The 23,944-nt window shown below is 33.1% G+C and overlaps 5 protein-coding genes and 1 long non-coding RNA gene across 7 annotated transcripts; 4 read left to right on the forward strand and 2 right to left on the reverse strand.

Annotated features, from left to right (window-relative positions):
• The first annotated feature begins 260 nt into the window (after positions 1-260).
• Positions 261-1,982, forward strand: LOC111427145 (uncharacterized). Its single transcript, XR_002707905.2, has 2 exons — positions 261-1,188; positions 1,551-1,982. It is a non-coding gene; the product is annotated as an uncharacterized lncRNA (long non-coding RNA).
• On the reverse strand, positions 1,633-15,360 carry LOC111427139 (O-linked N-acetylglucosamine (GlcNAc) transferase sxc). 2 transcript variants are annotated; one of them, XM_023062128.2, is made up of 8 exons: positions 15,256-15,360; positions 13,597-13,705; positions 12,684-12,894; positions 12,440-12,623; positions 12,269-12,337; positions 9,151-9,347; positions 2,252-4,459; positions 1,633-2,186 (listed from the first exon to the last, which is right to left on the reverse strand). In XM_023062128.2, the coding sequence occupies exons 1-8, from the start codon at positions 15,283-15,285 to the stop codon at positions 2,027-2,029; spliced, it is 3,168 nt and encodes a 1,055-aa protein (XP_022917896.1). In that variant the 5' UTR covers positions 15,286-15,360; the 3' UTR covers positions 1,633-2,026. The 2 variants fall into 2 exon arrangements, with proteins under 2 accessions (XP_022917896.1, XP_022917897.1); XM_023062129.2 differs by lacking the exon at positions 15,256-15,360 and adding an exon at positions 14,009-14,116.
• A 268-nt stretch (positions 15,361-15,628) lies between these two features.
• Positions 15,629-16,484, forward strand: LOC111427370 (nucleoside diphosphate kinase). The gene is made up of 2 exons (XM_023062483.2): positions 15,629-16,018; positions 16,092-16,484. Exons 1-2 carry the CDS (start codon positions 15,845-15,847, stop codon positions 16,425-16,427), a joined length of 510 nt encoding a protein of 169 aa, XP_022918251.1. The 5' UTR covers positions 15,629-15,844; the 3' UTR covers positions 16,428-16,484.
• A 123-nt stretch (positions 16,485-16,607) lies between these two features.
• Positions 16,608-18,042, forward strand: LOC111427369 (alpha-ketoglutarate-dependent dioxygenase alkB homolog 4). The gene has a single exon (XM_071194034.1). It carries the CDS (start codon positions 16,695-16,697, stop codon positions 17,616-17,618), a length of 924 nt encoding a protein of 307 aa, XP_071050135.1. The 5' UTR covers positions 16,608-16,694; the 3' UTR covers positions 17,619-18,042.
• Positions 18,043-18,614: 572 nt separating this feature from the next.
• On the forward strand, positions 18,615-20,007 carry LOC111427209 (nitric oxide synthase-interacting protein homolog). The gene is made up of 5 exons (XM_023062222.2): positions 18,615-18,878; positions 18,938-19,271; positions 19,327-19,514; positions 19,566-19,674; positions 19,724-20,007. Exons 1-5 carry the CDS (start codon positions 18,703-18,705, stop codon positions 19,793-19,795), a joined length of 879 nt encoding a protein of 292 aa, XP_022917990.1. The 5' UTR covers positions 18,615-18,702; the 3' UTR covers positions 19,796-20,007.
• LOC111427207 (zinc finger protein 271-like) lies at positions 19,795-23,922 on the reverse strand. Its single transcript, XM_023062220.2, has 8 exons — positions 23,788-23,922; positions 23,131-23,721; positions 22,802-23,077; positions 22,514-22,751; positions 22,254-22,466; positions 21,891-22,202; positions 20,484-21,208; positions 19,795-20,425 (listed from the first exon to the last, which is right to left on the reverse strand). The coding sequence occupies exons 2-8, from the start codon at positions 23,677-23,679 to the stop codon at positions 20,294-20,296; spliced, it is 2,445 nt and encodes an 814-aa protein (XP_022917988.1). The 5' UTR covers positions 23,680-23,721; positions 23,788-23,922; the 3' UTR covers positions 19,795-20,293.
• Positions 23,923-23,944: the final 22 nt, after the last annotated feature.

The raw sequence follows: 23,944 nt of genomic DNA on the forward strand, positions 1-23,944 counted from the left end.
CTTTAATTAACCGGCGAAACGACGATTTTAACATTGCGTCAAGTTCAAAACTAAACTTGGAGTTGTTTAAAAGAATGAAAGAGGTTCCCGTTTTGAGAAACACGTCGTCGGCGAATAAACGCGAGGTGCGGACGTTGAGAGTCCGTTAGGAACGAGTTCCATTGAAGCCAGGTTTACACCGGTACGTGGACGACGTCGGTGGCGACTATGAAGGCGCCAACGCTGCCGCACTTATACACGAACAGACCATTCTGATAACAATGGTGTCATAGTTGTGCGTTTGCCCGTAAGTTTATTGGTTGCGGCTGCGGTTGTAGTGGATGCACTCGAAGAGGTTTCGGTCTGCCGAACAAATTGTTTTATTTTTAGATCATTTCAGTGGACGTCAATGAAATTTTTTTAAACGATTCTTTTAGTTTCCACACAATCGTATGAGTCTTTGATATATCGGTAACCATTTGATTAAAAAATCTGCAGTAATCATTTGTTATATAATAGGTACACAAATTTGAACAATTCCGACGACGCTGTTTCTTATCGCGAGTTAAATGATAAAAGATAGTTTTGCGCGATACCGCCACTTTATGATCTTCTTTCTTAAAAGCTATTTGATGGAAAAATGTATAATTTCGATGGAATAGCCTAAAATTATATGAAAAGGTAGGATCATAGATAGATTTTTGGGCTATGCCTGTTGGGTAATAAAGGAATATTATTATTATCATCATAATCTATATTGACAAGGATTTTGACACTTAACACATCAAAAACCAATCCTGTCAACTTGACGGTTGGATAATATAGCTCCGTTTTCATGAAACTTCATCTGTAATTGGGCTTCTGTTGTTGTGTTGTCACTTTATGATTTTCTTTCTTAAAAGCTATTTGACGGAAAAATGTATAATTTCGATGGGATAGCCTCAAATTATATGAAAAGGTGGGTCATCATCATAACCTATACTGACGGGGATTTTGACATTTAAGACGTCAAAAACAAATCCTGTCAACTTTGACGTTTGGACAATATAGCGCCCTTTTCATTAAATTTTATCAGTAATTTGGTTTCTGTTGTGGTGTTATGTTGAATCTCATTAAAATTTAACTGAACTAAGATGATAAAACAATAAAATGTAAGAAAAAGCTGCACAAAATCTGTTTAAATTCAATCAGTTCAAGTTATATTTCAAGGTAAGTTTTTCTACAGGCCTCTCTTGCTGTAAATTCATGTATATAAATTAATAGATTCTGAAGCTGTTGAGCAATTGTGGTTTGCTGTATTTTAGCCACAACTAATCCATTGGGTACAGCTTTAAACCGCTTTAGTAAAGCCACTTTACGACCTTTGCCCTATGCAAATCTCGCTCGGTACTAATTGCTCATTAAACTAGATCTACGAAATATACTAATATTGAGTTTGCAAATACATTTGGATTAATTTTAGCATTTAATCAAATTTGGCAATTATTACTATTAAAACCGCAAAAAAATCTTTTATATTCTCAACTTATCTAATATTAAAATTTAAACAACTTACCTTATTATTTTTGTAGGTCATGGAACATTACGGCCACTCATCGCTTTCCAACATCATTTTAAGGGTATTTTAAGGGTAATACAATAAAAGGCATTAAAAACACTTAACATACGTTTCTTTTATAAATAATTACAGCACAGCGATCAATCATTTACGATTTTTTTTGAGAAATTGTCACACACTCTAATTAAGTCTCAAGTTTCAAAAAAGACATTAACTTGAAACGTATCGCAACTATACACTTTTTTTTACGATCTTTATCTTTTTATACACAATTCTAGCTTCTTTAGAGGATCGCCCACGCGAACCTCCTTTGAAAATTGAAAACTAAATAATAAAAAAAAATAGTCGCTCTATCCTAAGCTAATAACAAAGATAATAAAAATATATATGTTGTATATGTTGCTAATTATATAAGAGAAAATGAATAAATACTGTGATCCATTTCTTTCTTTTTTTTTTTTTGGAGTCAATTTTTTTTAAATATTTTTCTTATTTCTCGATAGCTGCTACGTGATCGGCTTTAAGTCCTTTGGCGTACCTCTGCCACATTTGGTGGTAGAGCATCTCTAAACCTTGTGCGTATTGTTTACAATCAAATAATGGTGAACTCGTCCTCGCTGTCCAAACTTTATGTCTCATTGCTTTCAAACTAATTAAAAAAAAAAAAAAAAAATTAAAATTAAACCATTTTAATTTGAAATAAAAAATACTTACTATTCCTTATCCGTTCCTAACTTAATAGCAATTTCTTGATATTCCTGTCTAGATCTGGCAATTAATTCCGGACAACCCAAAGTAGCCAATTGCGAAGCGGCAACTCTTGATGCCAAAGTTTCCCCCGGAAGTGTAACGACGGGGGTTCCGGTCCACAATACGTCCATACTCGTTGTGTGTCCATTACAAAGCGGTGTGTCCAAACAAACATCGGCCAACTGACCCCTTCTAACGTGCTCTTCCTTCGCCGCCACATTACTAAACAAAATCTTTCCTGCTGGAAGTCCTAATTGCTGAGCGGTCGCTTGTAAATTCGGTTCGCCAACAGCCGGGAACCTCAATAACCACAAAACGGAATTAGGAACGTTTTTCAAAATATTAACCCACATTTGAAGTGTTAACGGATCGATTTTGTATAATTGATTAAAATTACAGTATACGATTGCTTCGTCTGGTAATCCGTATTGTTGTCGAGTGGTGATAACGATGTTTTGTGGAACTTCTTCTCCGGTTGCTGCTTTATTATTAGTTTGGGTGGTTGCTAAACCGTTTTGAACAACCACACCGTTTAAGGAGGTTTGTACTTGTCCGTGAGCAATCATTGTTTCAATTGGTGTTGTTGTTGGAAGCTCAGCAACTTTAAGACTGATTTCAACTGTTTTTGCAGGCGCTTGAACAAGCTCTTTAATTTCTTTAACATCTGTATTTTCAACAAGAGGCGAAAGATCGGTTGCGTTTATAATCGCAACATTATCAGCAACGCTATTACTGCTTTTATCACTAACAATTAAACGTTCTTTTAAATGAGGAAACATTTGCCTGTGATCACCGACAAAATAAGTGTGTGGCATATAAGCCAATTTTTCGCTGTATTGATGACCGTATTCTAACGGTGAGGTAACAGCATCAGTAATTAAATAATCCATAAAACTTGCACCACTCGTACCAGGATATCCTAACCACATCACTTGAATCGGTGCCGGACGCAAAGCAAATATTTCATTTCTCGCACCTTTCGTGTAACCGTTCATGTTAACGAGAATTTGAATCCCATCCGAATAGATTTTATCGGCCGCCTTTCCATTACACGGTATTTGCGATAAATCGATGAAATGTTCGGCTTCCCTAGCGACTTTGCTACGGAAAGTGGTCCCATCATCGGGACTTAAAGCGTAACAGAAAATTTCGACCTTGTTGCGATCGTGAAGTCCCGGGACGGATTGCATAAGATGCGATGTTGGATGATTTCCGAAATCGCTACTTACATAACCAATTCTTAACCGTCCTTTAATTTCATAAGCGAATTTGTATGGGAGTTTATGTAAGACGTTGATTTTTTCCAAACACAAATTCGCATGGCGCGTGGCAATCGCTTTACGAAATTCGTGAGATAACGGATAAAGCATAGAATGATGTGGATGAACGGATGGTAAACGATTTTTATCTAATTGATCGGCAACAATTGTAACCAACTTTTTCATTCTGATATCGTAATCAGTCCAATCGCATACGATTTGTAGACAATGAGCTAGATTGCAATACGCATCTGGGAAATCGGGTTTTAGTTTTAAAGCGGTGCGATATGATTGAATCGCTTCGGGAATGTTTCCAGAATCTTTATGAATGCTTGCCAAGTTACTATGCGCATCCGCAAAAGCCGGATTGATCTGAATCGCTCTTGTGTAACATTGAAGAGCACCGCTCACGTCTTGCATTTCTTTAAGAGTATTACCCATATTCGAGTAAGCATCAGCAAACGTCGGCTGGATACGGATCGCATCTTTATAATGCATCAAAGCCTCCGTTAATTTCCCTTGTTGTTGTAATACCGAAGCTAAGTTACTATGAGCAGCGGCAAATTCCGGAAATACTTCCAATGCTTTTAAATATAAACGCGTTGCTTCTTCAATATAACCTTGTTCTCGTTTGATATTCGCTAAATTGTTCAATGAGTCAGCATGCGATGGCGACAACCTCAATGCGGTATTGTAACATTCCTCGGCTTCCGCTACCTGCCCTTTCTCTTTAAGAGCATTCGCCAAATTGCAATAAGCGTCTGGGAAATTCGGTTGTAGTTCGATCGCGCGCCGATAAGTATCGATTGCGAGATCGATGAGTCCTTGTTCGTAATAGACGCAAGCGAGATTTCCGTGAACGACCGCATTGTTTGGGGATAGATTTAAAGCCCTCAAGTACGCTGCTACCGCTCTATAACAGATAAATAAAAAATATTGTTTTGAAAGGAAAAAAAAGGAACGATATAAAATTACGAATTAAATTTGTTATTTTGAAGGTTAATAAAATTGTTTAAACAAATAAACCGACACCATCGAAGTATTTAGCATCACTACTATACATCTTTATTGCTTAAACACGTCGCTATCAAAAAACAAACTTGTTTGAGTTTGAATTTCGAGTGCAAGCGTTAATAAAAACATTTAAATTCATAAAATCAAAAATTTTATTATTTTCCATCTTGTATTTTTAGATACCTTAAAAAATAGCAGTGTTTTCTTAAAACTGTACAGCATGGCATTTATTAGTAAACGAACTGATGGAAAGATTCTAAACAACTGTTGTTGTTACGTTGTACACAATGTCTGAAAGAATTCAGCGATTCAAGGTTATTGAAATGCGTAAATGAAAACATGGCCATCGCATTGAAACGTACGTTCCGTGACTCACATCAGATGACAAATTTAAAATTGACATATTTTCAAATTTGACGTTTGTGTAATTATCCATTGTGATACATCATAAGTTAATTATGATAACGAATGTTATTATTAGTCGTTATTATTGAACTAAAGTTTAAAATCATTCCTTTAAGAAGAGTATTAGGGTACAAGACCGGTTAACCGTCGGAGTCTGCTTAAACAGCAATTACGGTGTAAAACATTTACTTATTTCAAAAATTAAAAATGACATATTATGACCTCTTTTTCTATGGCAACGGTGTTGCTACGTCCGGTAAGTTTATAGCTTAGGAACACTTACCGGCCTTGTGTTGTTATACTTCACTTACCGGACTCAAATTGATGATGTAAACATCAATATACCGAACAGTATGAAATAATAGTTATGTATCAAGTTAGCAAAGTGATTCTTTATCGAACAAGTCTGAGATTATGATCCAAGCGAGCGAGACGAGTTCGATGCATACAACATTTTATCGCCAATCGCAAAATTTAAATATATGAAGATAATGTAACTTGTGAGTGATATCAAATATGTGACAAATGATTTGTTTTGTTAATATACCTCGGTAAAGTTTGATTAGGTATTGAAGGTCGGTAGCTCAAGGAAAGGGTTCAAATCCAGCCGCCTTTTTTTTTAATGTTGACAAGTATTTAAGTACTTTAGAGACAGGTAAAATAATTTACACTGCCGCAAATGGATACCATAAAGTATGTTATTGTTGCTTCCCGTTGGCGTTATTATGGAGGTGATAAAATGAACTTCATGAAACGGTCCTAAATAGCCCCTTATGTAGTGTAATCACCGTTTAATTAATCACATAACCAACATTTAATTAGGCTACGTTAAGCGTCTTTTAATTTAATGATAGGACTTTAACCTTGCATTAAAGATGATTTGAATAACACCGATTAACTTGGCTTTGCTGGCTTAACCCTTGCATTGAAATTAACGCAACATTATCCGTGAATTAAAAGATTTTTGAACGCAAATTTTTACTTAACCTGTCGTTTACTCTCGATTAACATTTGATTAACATTACGTTAAATATAGATAATATTTTTAAAGAAAATTTATTTAAGGTAGCTGTTAAATACCGGGATACTGATACTCAAGGTGATTTTATGACTCACCCCGTATTCGAATTAAAATGTAAGCATTTTTATCATCTAATTTTCTCAACAACCAACAGTGTTCTTAGGATACATAATCTCTTGATATAGAGGGGGGACTTTTTAAATAGAGGGACAGCACTTAAATAGAATGGGGCAGGGTGAAATTACAAGCAACAGGTTGTCGACAATTTCCCTCTGGTTGAGAGCAAATTTAGAAATCACCAACAACCCTCTAACATCAACTGCCCTGGTTAACTACACGTTAACTACTAATTCATAAAGATATTTTCCTTTATATAAAAAGTTTTAAATTTCTTGATATTTATTAAAACCTTTTGATTTGATTCTTGATCCATCCGAGACAGCCGACTTCCGTCGACGACGAATCGGCAAAGAACCCCGGTGGCGGTTTCGGTTCCGGTATATCGATGATCGTGTAAACGACGACGCACTGTAACTCCATCGCGCACGCATCGCCACCGCGTCCACCAACTTCTCTCGTCGACGATCACTACCTACTTTTTCTCATTACCAGCGACGGAATCGCACGAACGATTCCCGCAATCGCCCGAGGGAAGCGATCTTTGCTTCCGCTGTTTCTATCCTTTTTCGAGGATTACACGAAATTGGCTGATTTTCAATCAAGGAGAGACACACACCATCGGAGACATACGAAAATGTAAAACGCACCAAAATAACCATTTCGTTTTTAGAAAACTTAAAATAAAATTCGTTCAATAAGATTGAAAACATACAGGGCGTTTACAAAATATATGAAAATGCAACTTTAATTTTACATTTTAATATTCTTGTTTTATTGAAGATATTTAATAATTTTTGAATGATTCTATTCAGGAATGAACCCCGTAAGAAAAGATTTTATACCGTTGGCATCATAAAGATATTTTCCCGGATAGTGGAAGTCGGTCTTCCGTAAGGCTTCTGGCAGACTTCCCACATTTACATATTTCAATCGACTTTAAATTTGTAAGCCGAGAAGAACGAATGGGTTATTTCTGTGCGGATCAAAGCGCGTTTGACGCGTGTCAGTGATCTAATTCGATTTAAAGTCCATTAAAACGAAATAAATCTTTTCTAACATACTCACATTGTTTTCTTCGAGTTAATTTATTAAAAAACTTAACATTTACGCTTAATAAAAAATAATTCGGCTATGATCCCTGCTATTATTGTCGTTTATATTTCGTTTTGATTTTCGTTTTAAATCTAAAAGTACGGGATTGGAAAAGAAATTTTTGCGAAAAAAGTTTTTTTTTGGTCAGTTTCGAAAAAGCCGTTCTACACATTGATGAGGACGACGCTGCCACATCACGCGCGTCATCTATTACACTAAGAAGGAAATGAAAACGTAGATGATGAAGACGGAACGAAAGGGGTTGAATTTGGGCGGAAAAGAGAATCGGACTGCGGTGGTAGATTCACGGCGACTGAAAGGGGCCTCGGCTCCGACGACCCCACCGGGACACAACGTTCTGGGTGGGTGTCCCGTCGGTTTCCATGGACACCAGAGGCTGCGCGATCGCCTCTTTTGCACACGCAAAATCCACCACAGTATCTCACGCAATCCTAAACGTAGGAATGTTTAGAATTAACTCACCTTTTTATTTCTCTTCATTATGTGAAGAAAATCACTTCGTAAATGAGAAATCGTCGTTCGTATTCAATTTATTTGCATACAAGTCAATTAGGGGTTCTATAAAGTTACGCGACGGGGGCAACAAATTATGGCCCAACCCGTGGTAGGAACCGTTGCGTACTAGTCAAGGACGGTTTGAACTGGGCAGGATCGGCCGTTGTATCTACGTGAGTCGAGGTATTGATTTGAAAAGGTGCGCTTTTCACGTCATTCTAATAAATATCCATACTTATATCGTAAATTCATTACTAAAAATATCATTTTTAAAGCAATTTCTTCTTAAACAACGATGGAACAAAACTTTCAAAAATATTTTCTTTCTGTTCAAAGTCCCTTTTTATTTATTTTTTTAAAATTTCATATCCTAAACTCGGTTTTTGTATCATTTCCAAAATATGTTGCCAAAAATTTGTAGCACGTGCGGTTTATGACCTCCGTCGGCATTAATAATTAATTAGACAGCACAAAAAAATTGAGGAAAAATTCCTCAAAAAAAACTCAAACGCGTCATCGGAATGTAGGTCTCATCGTCAACAGATTTAATCTTTTCCGTTGCTTTTAGGTCGTCTCGTTTAGAGCAGTCACGTTTCCTGCACGTTTATTTTTGTACCGACGGTATGGTTTTTGTCAATGACGATGTGACCGTTTCGTCAGCTTTTTTTTTGTTTTCAACAAAAAGGATCAATTTGTAAAAATAGCTTGGTATAAATATTCTTCGTTTCCATATAATTGTATCCCTTTTATCCCTCATTACTTTCGATTAATGAACCGTTCCATTTTGCCGGTTTAATTTACTTAAATTCCTCTAGAGAATCCCTGGAATTATATTAACCTTATTTCTTTATAACCTCATTTACTCTATTTAATTACATAATAAATTTAAAAAAAAATACTTATATCAAATTCAATAAGATTTTGTTCTAAAATTATTGGATAAGAGTATTCTCTGTGGCCACATCTAAGTATTGGCCAGCAATCGTTATATTCATTCCGCGTTCAGTGTTTTAAGGGTCATAACTTATGACGAAAAAATAGTACAGCACCGTTCAATAGCGCATTTTGAAGAGCAAAGATAATACGTACTACATGACGAAACGAAATAGATAGAAAAATAATGCAAAATAATATTGTGCGTTTTACACATAACTTCAAAAGTTGCAAAAAAATGCCATTTTTCTTGTACATAACCTGCTTAATGCGTTCTTGCATTAAATTATTCTAATTACCGCAATTATACCGAAATGCAAATATCAAAGAGATTTTGAGGATAATGTTATACATATACAGCGTAAGCTGTACGATTATAAAACCCCAACAGATTATCATCTCGGGATACTGCTTAGTTAAGGATTAGGTTTCTAATCATAGGAATGTCAGCGGTGAAATGTAGTGGAAAAACCTCACAGATTACATATTAAACTACGACTTACCTATCAAAAATTCTTGCTTCTTTTAAAACATTTCCAAGATTAATGTAAGCATCGAGAAAATTCGGATCTAGGCCGACGGCTTTTTCAAAATGATGTATAGCAAGCCATATCTCTCCCTGGGCATTAAAGACACATCCCAAGTTACTCCAGGCGACCGCAAAATCAGGCCGCGTTTCGATAGCTTTCAGGTAACACGCCTAAGAAAAACAACAAAACAAAACGAACGGTGATCAATTTGTTCGACAGACAAATTTTGTTTAGATTCGCGCAGCGCAAATATCCACATCGAGAAACCTCTCAAATTCAAATTTTTAAAGCCAAAGCAAATAGAGAAACAAGAAAGGGAAAGATAAGGCTGTTTTAGCGTATTGCGCAATCGCCAAATTAAAAATCGCGCCACAAAGAGATGATTGCTTTCGCAGATGCGCAACGATTTTCGTACGCGGAGCGCTGCTGTAAATTAAACTAAAATTAAGTTTTCTTTTCTGCAAAAAAAAGGATAGTTTATTTGCTATTAGTTATTTTTGATGATGGATGCTCTAGCGCTTGGTTCGTTTAAGAACCGCGTTATACAAGAAAATTGGAAACGGTGAAGGAGCTGAATCTTGTTTGGGAGAAAATAATATAGGATCGCGCGCGAGAGGTCTCGAATAACAGTCCATATTACCACCTAAAAATAAAGAAGCGATTCCCGCGCTACATATATTCGTCGCTTGCGTACATTACCTGGATGAAAATTGCCCAATTGTTTTACCCGCCTGAATCCGGGTCTCGGAGCGCGTCACAATCACAATCGGTTGCCACATACCTGTGTTTTTATACAGCAATAGTAATACCATTAGTATAGCTATCACTTTTATCGTATGGTCGGGCCACAAACTCGGAAACTCACCAAAACATTGTCTCTCTTTATTACTTTTTTAAAAATTAATAACGGGACCGGTTCGTACCTGCATTCATCAATCAATGAGTTTTTAATCAGATATGACCAATTCAGACCTAAGTTTTTATTTTAGAAAAAAAAAGTATGAAATTTAAACTTTTCACTTAAAATTTTAATTTCAAAAACATTAAAATCACATTTAATTTTTTTACTTTAAATTTTAATTTCTGATTAAACCGGTCTGGTTAAAGTATTTTAAGTGAAAAATTTTGGTGAAAGTCCTCTTTGGGGTAATTACACGATAAAACGTATCATATAACAGTAAAAAAATGTGGTGTGGTGAATGCAAGGAATTGCAAAAATGTTTATTTTATAAGGTTCATTTTAAATCCATTGATTTTTTGTTATTTAGTACTGTAAAACCTCGATATAATAACAGATTAATATCATAACCGTTGCGCTCAGTCTACGTGGTTTTATATTTATATCAAAGACGGTAAAATTTAAGAGGACTGCTACATCCCGGAAACAGGTGAAAAAGCTTGAAGACCCGTTCGTGACTTCAGCGCTGAATAACAATTTAAACTAGAACTTACACTAGACCTAGAACTTGAAACATTCAGGTTAAGAGACGTCTTCAAACGCTCGACTAAACCTGAATACTTCTAGTTCTAGTGTTAGTTCAATAAAAATATACAACATAGAGATTTGTAGTGATAACTAGGGCAATCTAGAACTGTCACTGAAACTAATATTAGACCTAGAAACATTCTGGTTTAGCCGTTCGTCCCTTTAGATGGCTAAACCCAAATGTTTTTAGTTCTAGGTCTAGTGTTAGTCCAATAGAAATATAAGACACCTAACGCTGAATAACAACTAAAACTAACACTAGACCTAGAACCATTCGGGTTTAGCCGTTCGTCTCTTAAGACGGCTAAACCCGAATGGTTCTAATTCCAGATCTAGTGTTAGAAACCTAGAACTAGAAACATTCGGATTTAGCCGTCTTAAGACACGTACGGCTAAACCCGAGCGTTCCTTGTGCTAAGTCTAGTGTTAGTTCCACTTTTAGTCCAATAAAAAAATACAACAATCTAGCGCTGAATAACAATTAAAATTAGAACTACCATCCTTGATTTATACATCATATAGACAACTTGGAGAATACCCCAAGTTGGATAATTGTTAAAAATTAAACAATTACTCAAAATTTTGTAAATAGAAGCAAAATTGAATTTGAGATTCCAAGAAATACATTTTACAATAAATATTTGTAAAAGACGATGATTATATTTTATTCTTTTTGTTTCATTCATTTTACCTACAACCTTATAAAATCAACATTTCAAATATAACAATAAAAGCAAGTGAAAGCAAGAGACCTTTTAAAAAATTCACGGGATATTTCCATTTGTAATAAATAAAATTAAGTCAAAAAGTAGTTACGCATACGCATACAAAGAACGGTTACCAAAAACAAAATTCAGCCGTAGTTCGTTACCTGGACGTTGTCCTTCAGCACAACCAGAGAGATGTAACAAGCTGAAAAGTCCAAATTATGCCATTAAAAAAATTATTTAAACACAGAAAATTATGCCACCACTAAATGTTTCTGAATTAAAATCGAAAAATGTTTTTATTATTAATTATTGACAACGAATAAGAAAGACGCAAATCTTCTGTGCTTTTTAATTTGCTCAGCGCCAAAACATAATTATCATTGTATATACAAAAAATAACCTAAATTGCTTCCCTGAAGTCCAATAAAGTATTTATATACATTAATTACTCAAAACAAATAAATTCTTTAATACTTTAATAATAAAAACTTTGTCACTTGAACTCTGAGGGTAGCAGACAAAAAATAAAACGCCAATTTGCCAAATTAAAATTATCCGCAATCGCTTAAACTCGAATAAATACCAAAAAAAAATTGTGCTTATTTTTACGGGAATAAATACGCCTTTTTCGCAATGATTTTTTAGCCAAATATAAAAGTTCATCATTTTTCTACGCACCGATGTACTACGCCTAAGCGCCCCTTTCTTTTTAATGGAAATATCCCATAAAATTAGATTTACCGCAAAATTTATTAAAAAAATTTTTTTTTTACATCTCCAAGAAGTTCTCTTACATGGGGATTGCCTTTTGAATCAGGACAATCGTTTCAATGAAATTTGGGGTTAGGTAGGATTGGAAAAATGGGTACAATCTTACACTAAACGTATCACGTACCTTCGCTTCGTCTAACCGACCTAATGCTTTAAGTAGATTACCCAAATCACTTCTTACGCAGTACAAATCCTGAAACATTTAATTTAAATTATAGATTCAGAAATATTTATTATGGAAAGATAAATAATATAAATAAGATATCTTTGAATTAATGTATTTAAAATTAATTACTGGATTATATTGTAAAGCAGTAATATAAGCTTGTACTGCTTGTTCCATATCACCAGCAGCAACCAAAGCAGCCGCTAAGTTAATGTAACCATCAATAAAATCAGGTTTCAATCTAACGGCATGTCTGTAGTTATCCAAAGCTTCGGGAAGTTGTCCACGTTCTTTGTATACATTCCCAAGATTACTATGTAAATAAAAAGAAATGGTACACTCAATGTAAATGTTAAGTTTAATTTCAAAGTACCTATAGGCTTCTGCTAATAGTGGATTTTGTTTGATTGCTAACGTGCTAAAATGTGCAGATTTATCCAATCTTCTACATTGAAAATGAATGCTGGAGAGCAAAAGTAACACACCAGTGTTACTTTGATCTTGTCTCCACAATTGCATGCAGTGTCTTTCACCATTTTCATAGTCACCAGCTTGATATTCTCTGTGAGCCAATTCTAATAAACCTAGAAAATAAATCGTTATAATTAAAAAAAATTTATTGAATCACCAACTTTGGTTGACTTGTTTTTTAGTTATTTGCGGCATGCTAATGTCTAACCACAACGAAATATCAGTAAACTTAAAGGATAAAATTCAAAAAATACTCGTGACCGCAAAGATAAATGGTTTAAAAATACATTTGTAAAAAAATAAACTTTTCCTACAGATTTTTTTTTAGTTTTAAAACAAGGACAGACTGATATTATAAAAAGTGGGGATTTTACCAAATTTGTTACTTAATCCTTAACAACAAAAATATTTATTTATGAATTTTGACATCATCTCTATGGAACAGACGAAATTATCATTATATATTTTTTGACATTTAATTGACATAATTATGACATATTTTTACGCAACATAACCTCACATTTAATTTGCAGGAATAAACAATTATTTTATGAATTTCAAAGAATTTTGCAATCATTAATTAAAAAAAAAATTCTTGTGTTGGCAATAATAATCAATGTTAATGCGCATACCAAATTAGGGAAACGCGGAAATTTTTATGGTTTTTTGCGTCTCTGCGGACATATTGACCTCAACGCGACAAAATTCTATTTGTAACACAAATTTCTTTCATCTTGAAAAACGGACATTTTTATATCCAGTATTGCTTTATTTTTGATAGATTTTAAAGAAATGTATTTTTAAAAATTACTCACCCACAGATGAAAGTTGTGGAAGTTCGCTCATCTTCACAATCACTTGATTACCAACGGGTCCTACCGAAGTAGTGCTATTCTGCGCATTCACACAGACTTGTTGAGGGGCCTGCATACCGAAATTATCTTTTCATACACTATTTCCCTTTACTATTCAGTTTATTAATAAAATATTACGAGGAAATACCGGGTTCGTCTTGACACCTCGCTTGGTTTTAACCGAATCGATTTGCGAAAATAAAGATGTCAGACTAGCGTTCGTACAAAAAAAAACAATAAAATAGGAACGTAACGGTACAGCAAACGCTTAACGCTGATTGGTCGAACATCGGACCAGAGGAAAATTCCGTAACCGGAAGTCGACGCATAACACGGAAAAAATTAAACCTTTTTCATTTTAAGGAAAACTTACCGTGGTTCGAATTAAAAGAACAAACGACGACGCGGAAATTTCATCTAACGGACAAACGCAATGAAATAATCAATTATGCGTATGGACATGTACTTGAGAGGATTTTAGATTTTAGGGTTGGCGATGCTGGTAGTGGGGAACGAAATGTTAGCGCCATCTTTCCGTTTCAATTTTAACAATTTTATTTAAAATAACGAAATATTATTAAACCAATCCATTAATTAAATATATAGGATGTGTCAAATGTCTGGAATATAGCCAACAACTTCGCCATTTGTGGTAAAGAGAAATGTTTCAAATAAAAGATTCTTTATTAATTGTGGGGCATTTTTTGGAGGTATTTGCTTGCTTACATTGTTTTTTGTTTCGTTGGTATGGCAATCAACATTGTTATTTTAAATGAAATGCATATCCTTTTTTGGCATATTTTGATAGAGGATAAATTCCTCTACGCGATGAACATATCAAATCATATGGTTGTATAAGAAAAAAATCGAGAAAAAATGCGTTCTCTGAAAATATTAGATCCACAAATTGTAATCAAAGTAGGCGCCAAAATAACGCCGTTGACAGCTTTAAATGTCAAAAGGAAACATTTTATCAAGAAGAAACTTTTATTTGAAACATTATTTTTTAAAACCACAAATGGCGAAGTTATTGGCGATATTCCAGACCTTTGACACACTAACTAGAACTGTTTCTCATTCTAGGTCTAGTGTTAGTTCTAGTTTTACACTAGCACTATCACTAGAACTAAGACAAGACCTAGCACTAGAATCAGTCGGGTTTAGCCGTCTTGAGAGACGTGTTTAGTGTTAGTTCTAGTTAGCACTATCACTAGAACTAACACAAGACCTACAAGACCGCTGGTCTCTCAAGACGGCTAAACCCGAATGATTCTAGTTCTAGTGTTAGTTCTAGTTTTAATTGTTATTCAGCGTTAGATTGTGGTATATTTTTATTGAACGAATAGTAGAACTAACACTAGACCTAGAACCTGAAACATTCGGGTTTAGCCGTTGTCATAAGTTACCTTTTTCCAAGCAAAACTACCCAATGCTTGTACTATTAACTATTGCATTTTATGTGGGGCAGTGCAAGCGCACAGTAGTTTCGTAACTATGATTACAGCATTCACATATTGCGAGTTATATGAAGTTCCCGGTTTTTTATAATGTGTAGAATGGCATGAAATTTTTACTGTCCGCGAACGTATTAAGGTATAATTTTTAAAACATTAATCTTACCCACATATTTTTATCAACAAACTCAGTCATTTTTATTGAGTTTTCATCCTGAATGATATACTGCTTATAAAAATGCGAGTTACTTTAATTTCTATAGATTATAAGAACTAATTTAATTCAAGAGTCGGTAACATATGCATAACCTATAAGTTCAAAGCGCTGTCAAGCAAGCATTCAACCAATCAGGAACGAGGTCATTTAATTTACAAATTTTTAGCCATCTTTAGTTTAAAAATAATATTTTTTATAATAAATTCAATATTAATAAGCTATTTTAAAAGAATTATACACAATATTCCTACATAGTTATCTTTATCTATACATAAATAATTCAAACCTTTATCCGATTACCCCCACTGAAAAAGCAGGGATACAAACCTAAATAAATTCGATTAAATTTTGTCGATAACGAAACCTTTCGTGTCCTCCAAATAATCTTGAGCCTATTTCGCCGTTAAAGTAAGAGAAAGATAGAAACTTCGTAATTGAAGTGCTATTTTTAAATATAAAACTGGAATTACGTAGGTAGAGCTTCGCTTCGCGGGCCACCTAACCACATCGTCTCGTTCATTTGTCCGTCAACGGTTGTATGATCTGTACCTTATTGGCCATTTTCTCTTTATTTTCAAAAGCAATGGCGGAAGCACGCGAAAGAACTTTTATTATGGTAAAACCAGACGGTGTTCAAAGGGGCCTTGTAGGTAAAATCATCAAACGCTTCGAAGAAAAGGGATTTAAATTGGTTGCACTTAAATTCACGTGGGTATGTTTTAACTTCTTTCTTAATTAATTTCCTAATTTTTTTTAATCGCAATGAAAATATTGTTTTTAAATAGCCTTCCGAAGAACTTCTCAAGAAGCACTACGCCGATTTAGCATCTAGGCCGTTTTTCCCTGGCTTAGTAAAATACATGAGCAGTGGACCGGTTGTTCCGATGGTTTGGGAAGGTTTAAATGCCGTTAAAACTGGTAGAGTTATGTTAGGTGCTACCAACCCAGCCGATAGTGCTCCAGGTACTATCAGGGGTGATCTTTGCATCCAAGTAGGCAGAAACATCATCCACGGTTCTGATTCCGTTGAATCTGCCCAAAAAGAAATTGGGTTATGGTTCACTGAAAAAGAAGTTATTGGCTGGACACCTGCTACTACAACTTGGGTTTATGAGGATTAATTCACCCCTTGTGCTTTAACAATGAATAATAATAAAACACTAAGTTATTAATTTAAATGGTTTTTTCTTTGACATTAATCCTAACCTTAAAATGTAATTGAAGAATTTCTTCTTTATTTAATCTCGCAGAAATAGGATTATTAATCTTTATGTTGGAAATTAAATAGTATTGATTTATTTTTATGTTTTAAAACCGCTAAGATAATCTTAAAAAACATATTTACGAAAACAACTTTCATAAAACTTAACATAACCTCAAATAAAAAAATGGAAACGTGTCGATCGTGCGGTTGCAAAGGGATAAGAACCTGTCTTTTATGCGAAACTGAATATAAAATACAAAAAGACACTGATTTAAACCTAGAAAATGGGAGTTACGTTTATTGCCCGTTTTGCAATAAATCATTTGAAGGTTGGGAATGTTTTGATTATGAAGAACACCCAAACCATGGAGGAAAGAAGTCTTACGAGTTTCCGGGGATTTATATTAAATTAGATTTTCTGTCTCAAAGCGAAGAAGAAGCTTTATTAAATGGTATAGATAATATTCCATGGGTTCATTCACAAAGTGGTAGAAGAAAACAAAACTACGGCCCTAAATGTAATTTCAAAAAGAAAAAGATTCAATTGGGCGACTTTAAAGGTTTTCCAAAGTTCAGCGAATTTGTCCAAGAAAAATTTAAACAAATTAAGATTTTAAATAATTTTAAAACGATCGAACAATGTTCGTTGGAGTACAATCCACAACGAGGCGCTTCTATTGACCCCCATATTGATGATTGCTGGGTTTGGGGTGAACGAATTGTTAGTGTTAATTTGGCTGCTGACTCCGTATTAACGATGACGTTTAATTCAAAACTTCAAAGGTATAATTTGGAAGATGTTTCAACTTATCCTTCCGTTTTATTAGAAAATGGGGATTATAACAAAAATTATGATTCTTTTAAAATAATACAACAACAAAAATTCGACTCTTATCCAGTTATTCGTGTTCCCATGCCAAGGAGATCTTTATTGGTGATGTTTGGCAGTGCTCGATATGAATGGGAACATAGGATATTACGTGAAGATATAAAATCAACAAGAGTTTGTTTAGCATATCGAGAATTTACCCCTCCTTTTCTACCTGGAGGTGATAAATTCGAGAAAGGTGAAACTATTTTAAATACAGCATGTAATTTTATTAATTAATAAATAATATTAACATACAATTTCTGGTACAATTACTTAAAGTAATAACAAGGTGACTATTCAGATTCATCCAGACTAGTGTCACTTGAGGATGAATCATACATTTCAGCAGCCGGTGTAGGTTGTGAGGAGAGAAGTGCTATCTCCCGAAAAAATTTGAAACACCATCCTTGATATAGAAAAGGACACAAGAAAGGACCAGTGTATGTTTTACATTGAGAACTATTTGGTGGTGTATTAGAAGGCATGTTTTATATAAATTTGCTGAAATTTTGAGTAATTGTCAAAAATTTTAAAATTGTAATGATCAATTGTTTATATAAATATTTTCACGTTAACTAGTTTCCTTAAACTTAAAATTATTTAATATAATATATTTAAAATTATATAAAGCATCGAAAAATAAAAAGAAAAAAAAGCAGTATATCATCGTATTATTATTTAATAAACAGATTTAGCATACAATTATAAAAAATAATAATATTTATAAGAGATGTTATTGTCCAGGTGGACACGTTTTACTAGGAATCCATTCGCAGGGATTTAAAGGCTTTGCGGGTTGTGCAATGTAGAGAGTTACTTCTCGGAAACACCATCCTTGATATAAAACGGGACACATTACTGGACCATAAACGCCTCCGCAATTTTCTGAATTATCTTGTTGTGGAGAAGGAGACATGTTGTATTAATGTATATGTATATTAGAATTTATTTCAATTTACTAAAATTTTATTAAAACCTTGAGATTGTCAAAAATCAAATTTCAAATTAAATAATGTTTTGGTTGACAGATATGTTGTACACAATTTTTTTTTGCAATAAGCAACTTGTATCTTTTTTAAAATTTAAACATTTCGTACATTTCATTTAATAAATATAAAAAGAAAAGTGTAATGTTAATTTTTTATTACTATGTAATTATTATTTGGTTATATTTCACTGTATTAAAAATTAATTATTTTCTTTTGTCACTAGATAGCGCTACATTTTTTGTTGACATTTCTATCTTTGAGGTTAGAATAAAAACGTCATTAATATTTATTTGACTGTTAATATAATTAAATATCTTATAAAATAGTTAAAGATGACGAGACATGCAAGAAATTGTACTGCGGGTGCTGTTTACACATATCACGAAAAGAAAAAAGACGCTGCTGCTTCTGGTTATGGAACAAATAAGCAAAGGTTAGGTAAAGACTCCGTAAAAGATTTCGATTGTTGTTCGTTGTCTCTACAACCTTGCCGAAATCCAGTTATAACGTAAATATAAATAAAATAAAGAAGTTGTAAGTTTATAATTTAAAATTATTTTTGTGTAGGAAAGATGGAATATTATTTGATAAGGAAGTAATTTTGCAGTACATGGTAACAAAAAAAGTTGATTATTGCCGTAAAGTTAAGGAGTATGAAAGATTGAGTAAAAAAGAAGAAGAAGAAAATGCAGAGTTGAATTTAGCCGAAACAACTAATAAAATTAATAAATTTTTAAAAACGGAAAATAATATAGTTAGTAAACCCATTGATCCATTTAAACCAGATGAAGCACCATCAACGTCCATCTCAAATATGACTGATGGTCGTGATAAAGTTTTACCAAGTTTTTGGGTTCCATCAGAAACACCATCGGCTAAAAAAAGCAAATTAGAAAAACCTGTAATATTAATTCATATTTATCTTGATTCCTTTTTAATTCTTTTTTAATTTTTAGAAAAACATTGTGCTTTGTCCAATATCTGGAAAACCATTGAAGTCAAAGGATTTAATAGACGTCAAATTTACATCAGTTAAAGATCCCAGCGATAAAAAATCATTAATAATTAAACAAAATCGTTATATGTGTGCTGTTACTCACGACATTTTAAGCAATTCTGTACCATGTGCAGTTTTAAAACCAACGTAAACATTTCTTGCAATGTAATTTCTGATTATACATTACTTTTTTTTCAGCGGTGATGTTGTTACACTAGAATGTGTTGAAAAAATTATTAAAAAGGACTGGATTCATCCTTTAACAAACCAAAAATTAAATGAAAAAGATATTATCATCTTTCAAAGAGTAAGTTTTTCTTTGAGGCTAATTTTTTTTTAATTCTTATTTTATATAGGGTGGTACTGGATATGCAGAAACTAATGAAAATCTTCAAGGAAAATGCGAAAGACCAGCTTTACAAGCATAAAGTTTTCTAAAATAGTTTTTTATTTATCACAAAAAAAATTAATTTAAAAAGAAAGATAAAATCGAAAGCTGGACTAATCTCATTGGAGATTTAAGCTATCATTTCCATCTTTCTTAACAAAAATAATCTTTAGAATTTAAAACTATTTGAAACTGTAATAATATAAATGTAATTAAAAAAATAAAATATTAGAAATAACTTTTAACAATAAATTTAAACAAAATTTAACAAAAAAAAACTTTACATTTCCTCTCGCTGTGCGCTATTTATACAAAGTTACACTACAACCCCATATTTAATTCAATTTAATTTTTATTATTTTAATGTTTTTATCAAACGTTCTTATATATTAATACAAGTTGTGTTAGCATAAAATGCAAAAACTCCCTATCTTAATCATAAATTCTTTGTAAGATATAATTTTTACCATAAAATTGACTAGATTAAATAAAAATCAAATAGAAAACAATTCTTTGTTAAAAATCTTTTCGAACTTAATTAAAAAAGCGTCATACAATTTTGTAACGACGGTGGATATTCGCCGTGTTGACTAGAACCTTGAATTTGCTGTGAACTTTGAACTGCTGCCATAGCCATTGAAACTGGTGTCGTTGTTGGGTGATAAGGTACCTAAACGCAATAATAAATTAATTAAAAAAGTAATTTGTGTAATATATTATGTTGTTACTGTAGAATTATGATGAAATCTTGGATCTAACATCATAGCAGCAGCGACAGCAGCTGCTGTAGAAGTAGCAGTCGAATGATTTCCCCTTCCGAGCATGTGATGATTAACAACATTATTCGAATGTTGTGAAATCCGTTGGTTATGTCCAGAAGCCAAAATTTGATGTTGAATATTGTGCGCGTGCGAATGATGATGAAAATCAGCTGGATCACCAAAGTGATGATAATTCGGATTTATCGCAGGAATATTTCCAGTTGTCGAAGAAATCGGATGATTTTGATGATGCATTATTAAATCTTGTATTTCCGTCCCGATAGGTTGCGTCACCGTCGACGAAGAATTATTATTCGCCGTTGGAAAACTCACATTCCCATTTGCCGTTGCGTTTTCTTGAGGCGGTTGAGATTTGGGCCGTGGATTATTTCTCATTGGTCTCGCTTTATAAGGTACTTTAGCCGAGGCGTTTTCGCCATGATGTCGCGTAAAATGTTCTTTTAGTTTGTCACGTCGGGAACTCGCATAATCACAACTCGAACATTTAAACGGTTTTTCTTCTAAATGAATCCTTTCGTGACGTACCAAATGAGATTTTTCCATAAAACCACGACCGCAAATTGTACAAGAATGGGGACGAACTCCGTTATGAGTTTTCGCATGCGTTGCTAATTGATTCTTTTTAGATGTTGAATATTTACAATGTGGATATGAACATCTATAAATATCACCTAAAATAAATATTAATAATTGTAATTAATAATTGCATATCATTAATTTAACCTAAGAGGACTGCTACATCCAGAGAATAACACTGAAACTAGAGCTTACACTAGCACTAGAACTGATACTAGACCTAAAACTAAAAACATTGGGGTTTCTTGGCGTCTCTTAAGATGGCTTATAGTTAAGAACTGAAGACATTTACGAACTCTAGCAACAACTTCTTACAAAACTATAATATTACAACTCATGCCAGAGATACTTGGCCTGGGAGTTTTAAGTGAAACACCTTTAAACCTTAACCTTTGTTTCTAGTTCTAGGTTTAGTGTTCTACCTTTCATTCAATAAAAATATACTACAATTTAACGCTGAATAACAATTAAAACTAGAACTAACACTAGACCCAGATCTAGAAACATTCGGATTTAGCCGCACGTCTCTCAAGACGGCTAAATCCAAATGATTCTAAGTCTTAGTGGATAGTAGGTCACTTCTAGTGATAGTCCTAGTGTAAAACTAGAACTAACACTAGACCTAGTAAGTAGGTACATCCTGGTTTCTATGGAAATATATGTTTGTATATTACATTTTAGGTGAAATTCCTCGTATAAGCGACACATAGTAGTCCTTTTAGATTCTACAGTCCTAGACATAACCTTAATTGAGGTTAATAATAAATAAATATTTACCAGCATGTATTCTTTTATGAGCAATCATATGACTCATATACTTCGTATGAAACCCACAAGAATCGCAACTCAAAGATTTTTCCATATTATTATGTGTTTGAACATGATTTTCCAAGTTGTGTTTGTACTTGAAAGATTTTGAACATGTATCACATTTGTGTGTTTTCTCGGGGGTATGTATTTTTAGATGGGCGACGAAGTTCTGTTTTTGACGGCACTTGAATGAACAAAATGTACATTGATAGAACGATTCTTGGAGGTGTTTCGCTCGATGTGAAATTAATTTCGCTATTTGATCGTTACTGAAGTCACCTAGCAATAAAAATTCTTTAACATCAATTGTTTAAAGATCATTAACCTTACAATAATCGCATTTGAATGGTGGTCCGGAAAAATGTGTTTTCATATGATTAAGATAATCTCCGTGATATTGACAGACAAAATTACAAATTCCACATTTGTATGTTACATCTTTAGCATGACTTAAAGCCAAGTGTTGTTCCAATAGTAAACTGTCGTTTATGTTTGTGAAACAAACCGGACATTTTACCCCAACTTTTTCATCCGATTCGGATTCTAAAAATATTTATTAAACATAACCTCAAAGAAGAATTAAATTTAACCTTTCCCATTTTCGATGATATTTTCTGTTATACTTTTCTTTTTGTTTGTAAATAATTTTAAAGCAGCCATCCGTAAACTTGGTTTTAATCCAAACATAAGCCTTTTAAGTAATTGTTGTTTCCGATTTTTTTGCTTAGCTTTAACAATGGAGGAACTACATACACTAGAATCTTTTTCCATTACGCTAATTCGACATTCTTGTTTATAATTATCATTTCTATCATCAATTTTTAACGCCTAAAAAAAGTTATTACATTTTATTGTATTTATGTGGTTTAATGGCTTACATGTTCATATTTAACGCTTAAAACATCATATCTATTCTTAAAATTTGGTGTTAAGATATTATTTTGAGCTAAGGCTGTTAAGAAAAAGAAAAAGCACAGTTCGCTTTTACCGTACAAAGGGCAAGTTTCAACATGCTTAAAAATATCGTTTTGATCAGCAATATTCCATTGAATACAATATAATAATTTTAAAAAGTCTTTTTCTCTAACATCTTGATTTTTTAATACCCAATCGGATATTATTCTTAATGCTTTATAAACGGGAATCACAAAAACCTAAAAAAAATGTATTAAAGTTTCAAAAACAATTATAAACAGAAATTTCAAACCTTATTTCTTAAAAAATCTTGTAGTTCATAACAATTTAAATTAAGTATTTCTCCACCATCACAAACCTCGTTAATATGAGTGATAATCCAATTTTCAACTAAATGACCTAATTGTTTTAATTTAAAGCTTTGAGTTAAATTATAAGTGAATAAACAATTATATAAACTTAATTTTGTACCCAAAAATTCTATACAGTACTCAATGACTTTTGTCATAATAAAATAATCGGCTAATTTTAATAATTCCTCTACATTTGAATATTCAATTGATATTTGTCCTGTATACATGAAATTAATGATTGTATCTAAAATATCAACATCCAAACAATTTACTGTTAACTCTTCACGAACGATTTTGTGATGTTTTAGTATCGAATCGAAATAAGGACTTCCGCAGGCCAAAACGCTCCTATGCGCCTTAATAATTCTATTATTCACATATAATGTTAAATCACAGAAGCGATTCGACTTTTTCTGTTCAAAGAGCTTTTGAAACATGCTCGAGGCCATTTCTTGGCACACGAAAGTCATTGATTTAGACTCTTCCATCGTCTTTTTACCTGGTTCTTAAGACAACATAGTTGTTATAACCTAAAAAATTCTTTATGTTATACAATCAAATTTATATGGTAAATATCGCAGTTTTCAATAATTTACCCATCCTTTTTCATAAACTATATCATATAATATTGATTTAATAAGATATTTATTTAAAAAATTTGTTGTAATATTTGTATTTTCTGTTTACTTAATAGAATGAAGTTAGTCACAAACTTAGACATCATGGAACCAGATGTTATCGAAAAGTCATATA

Source organism: Onthophagus taurus, chromosome 2 (genome assembly GCF_036711975.1).
Source record: "Onthophagus taurus isolate NC chromosome 2, IU_Otau_3.0, whole genome shotgun sequence".
Classification (NCBI taxonomy): domain Eukaryota; kingdom Metazoa; phylum Arthropoda; class Insecta; order Coleoptera; family Scarabaeidae; genus Onthophagus; species Onthophagus taurus.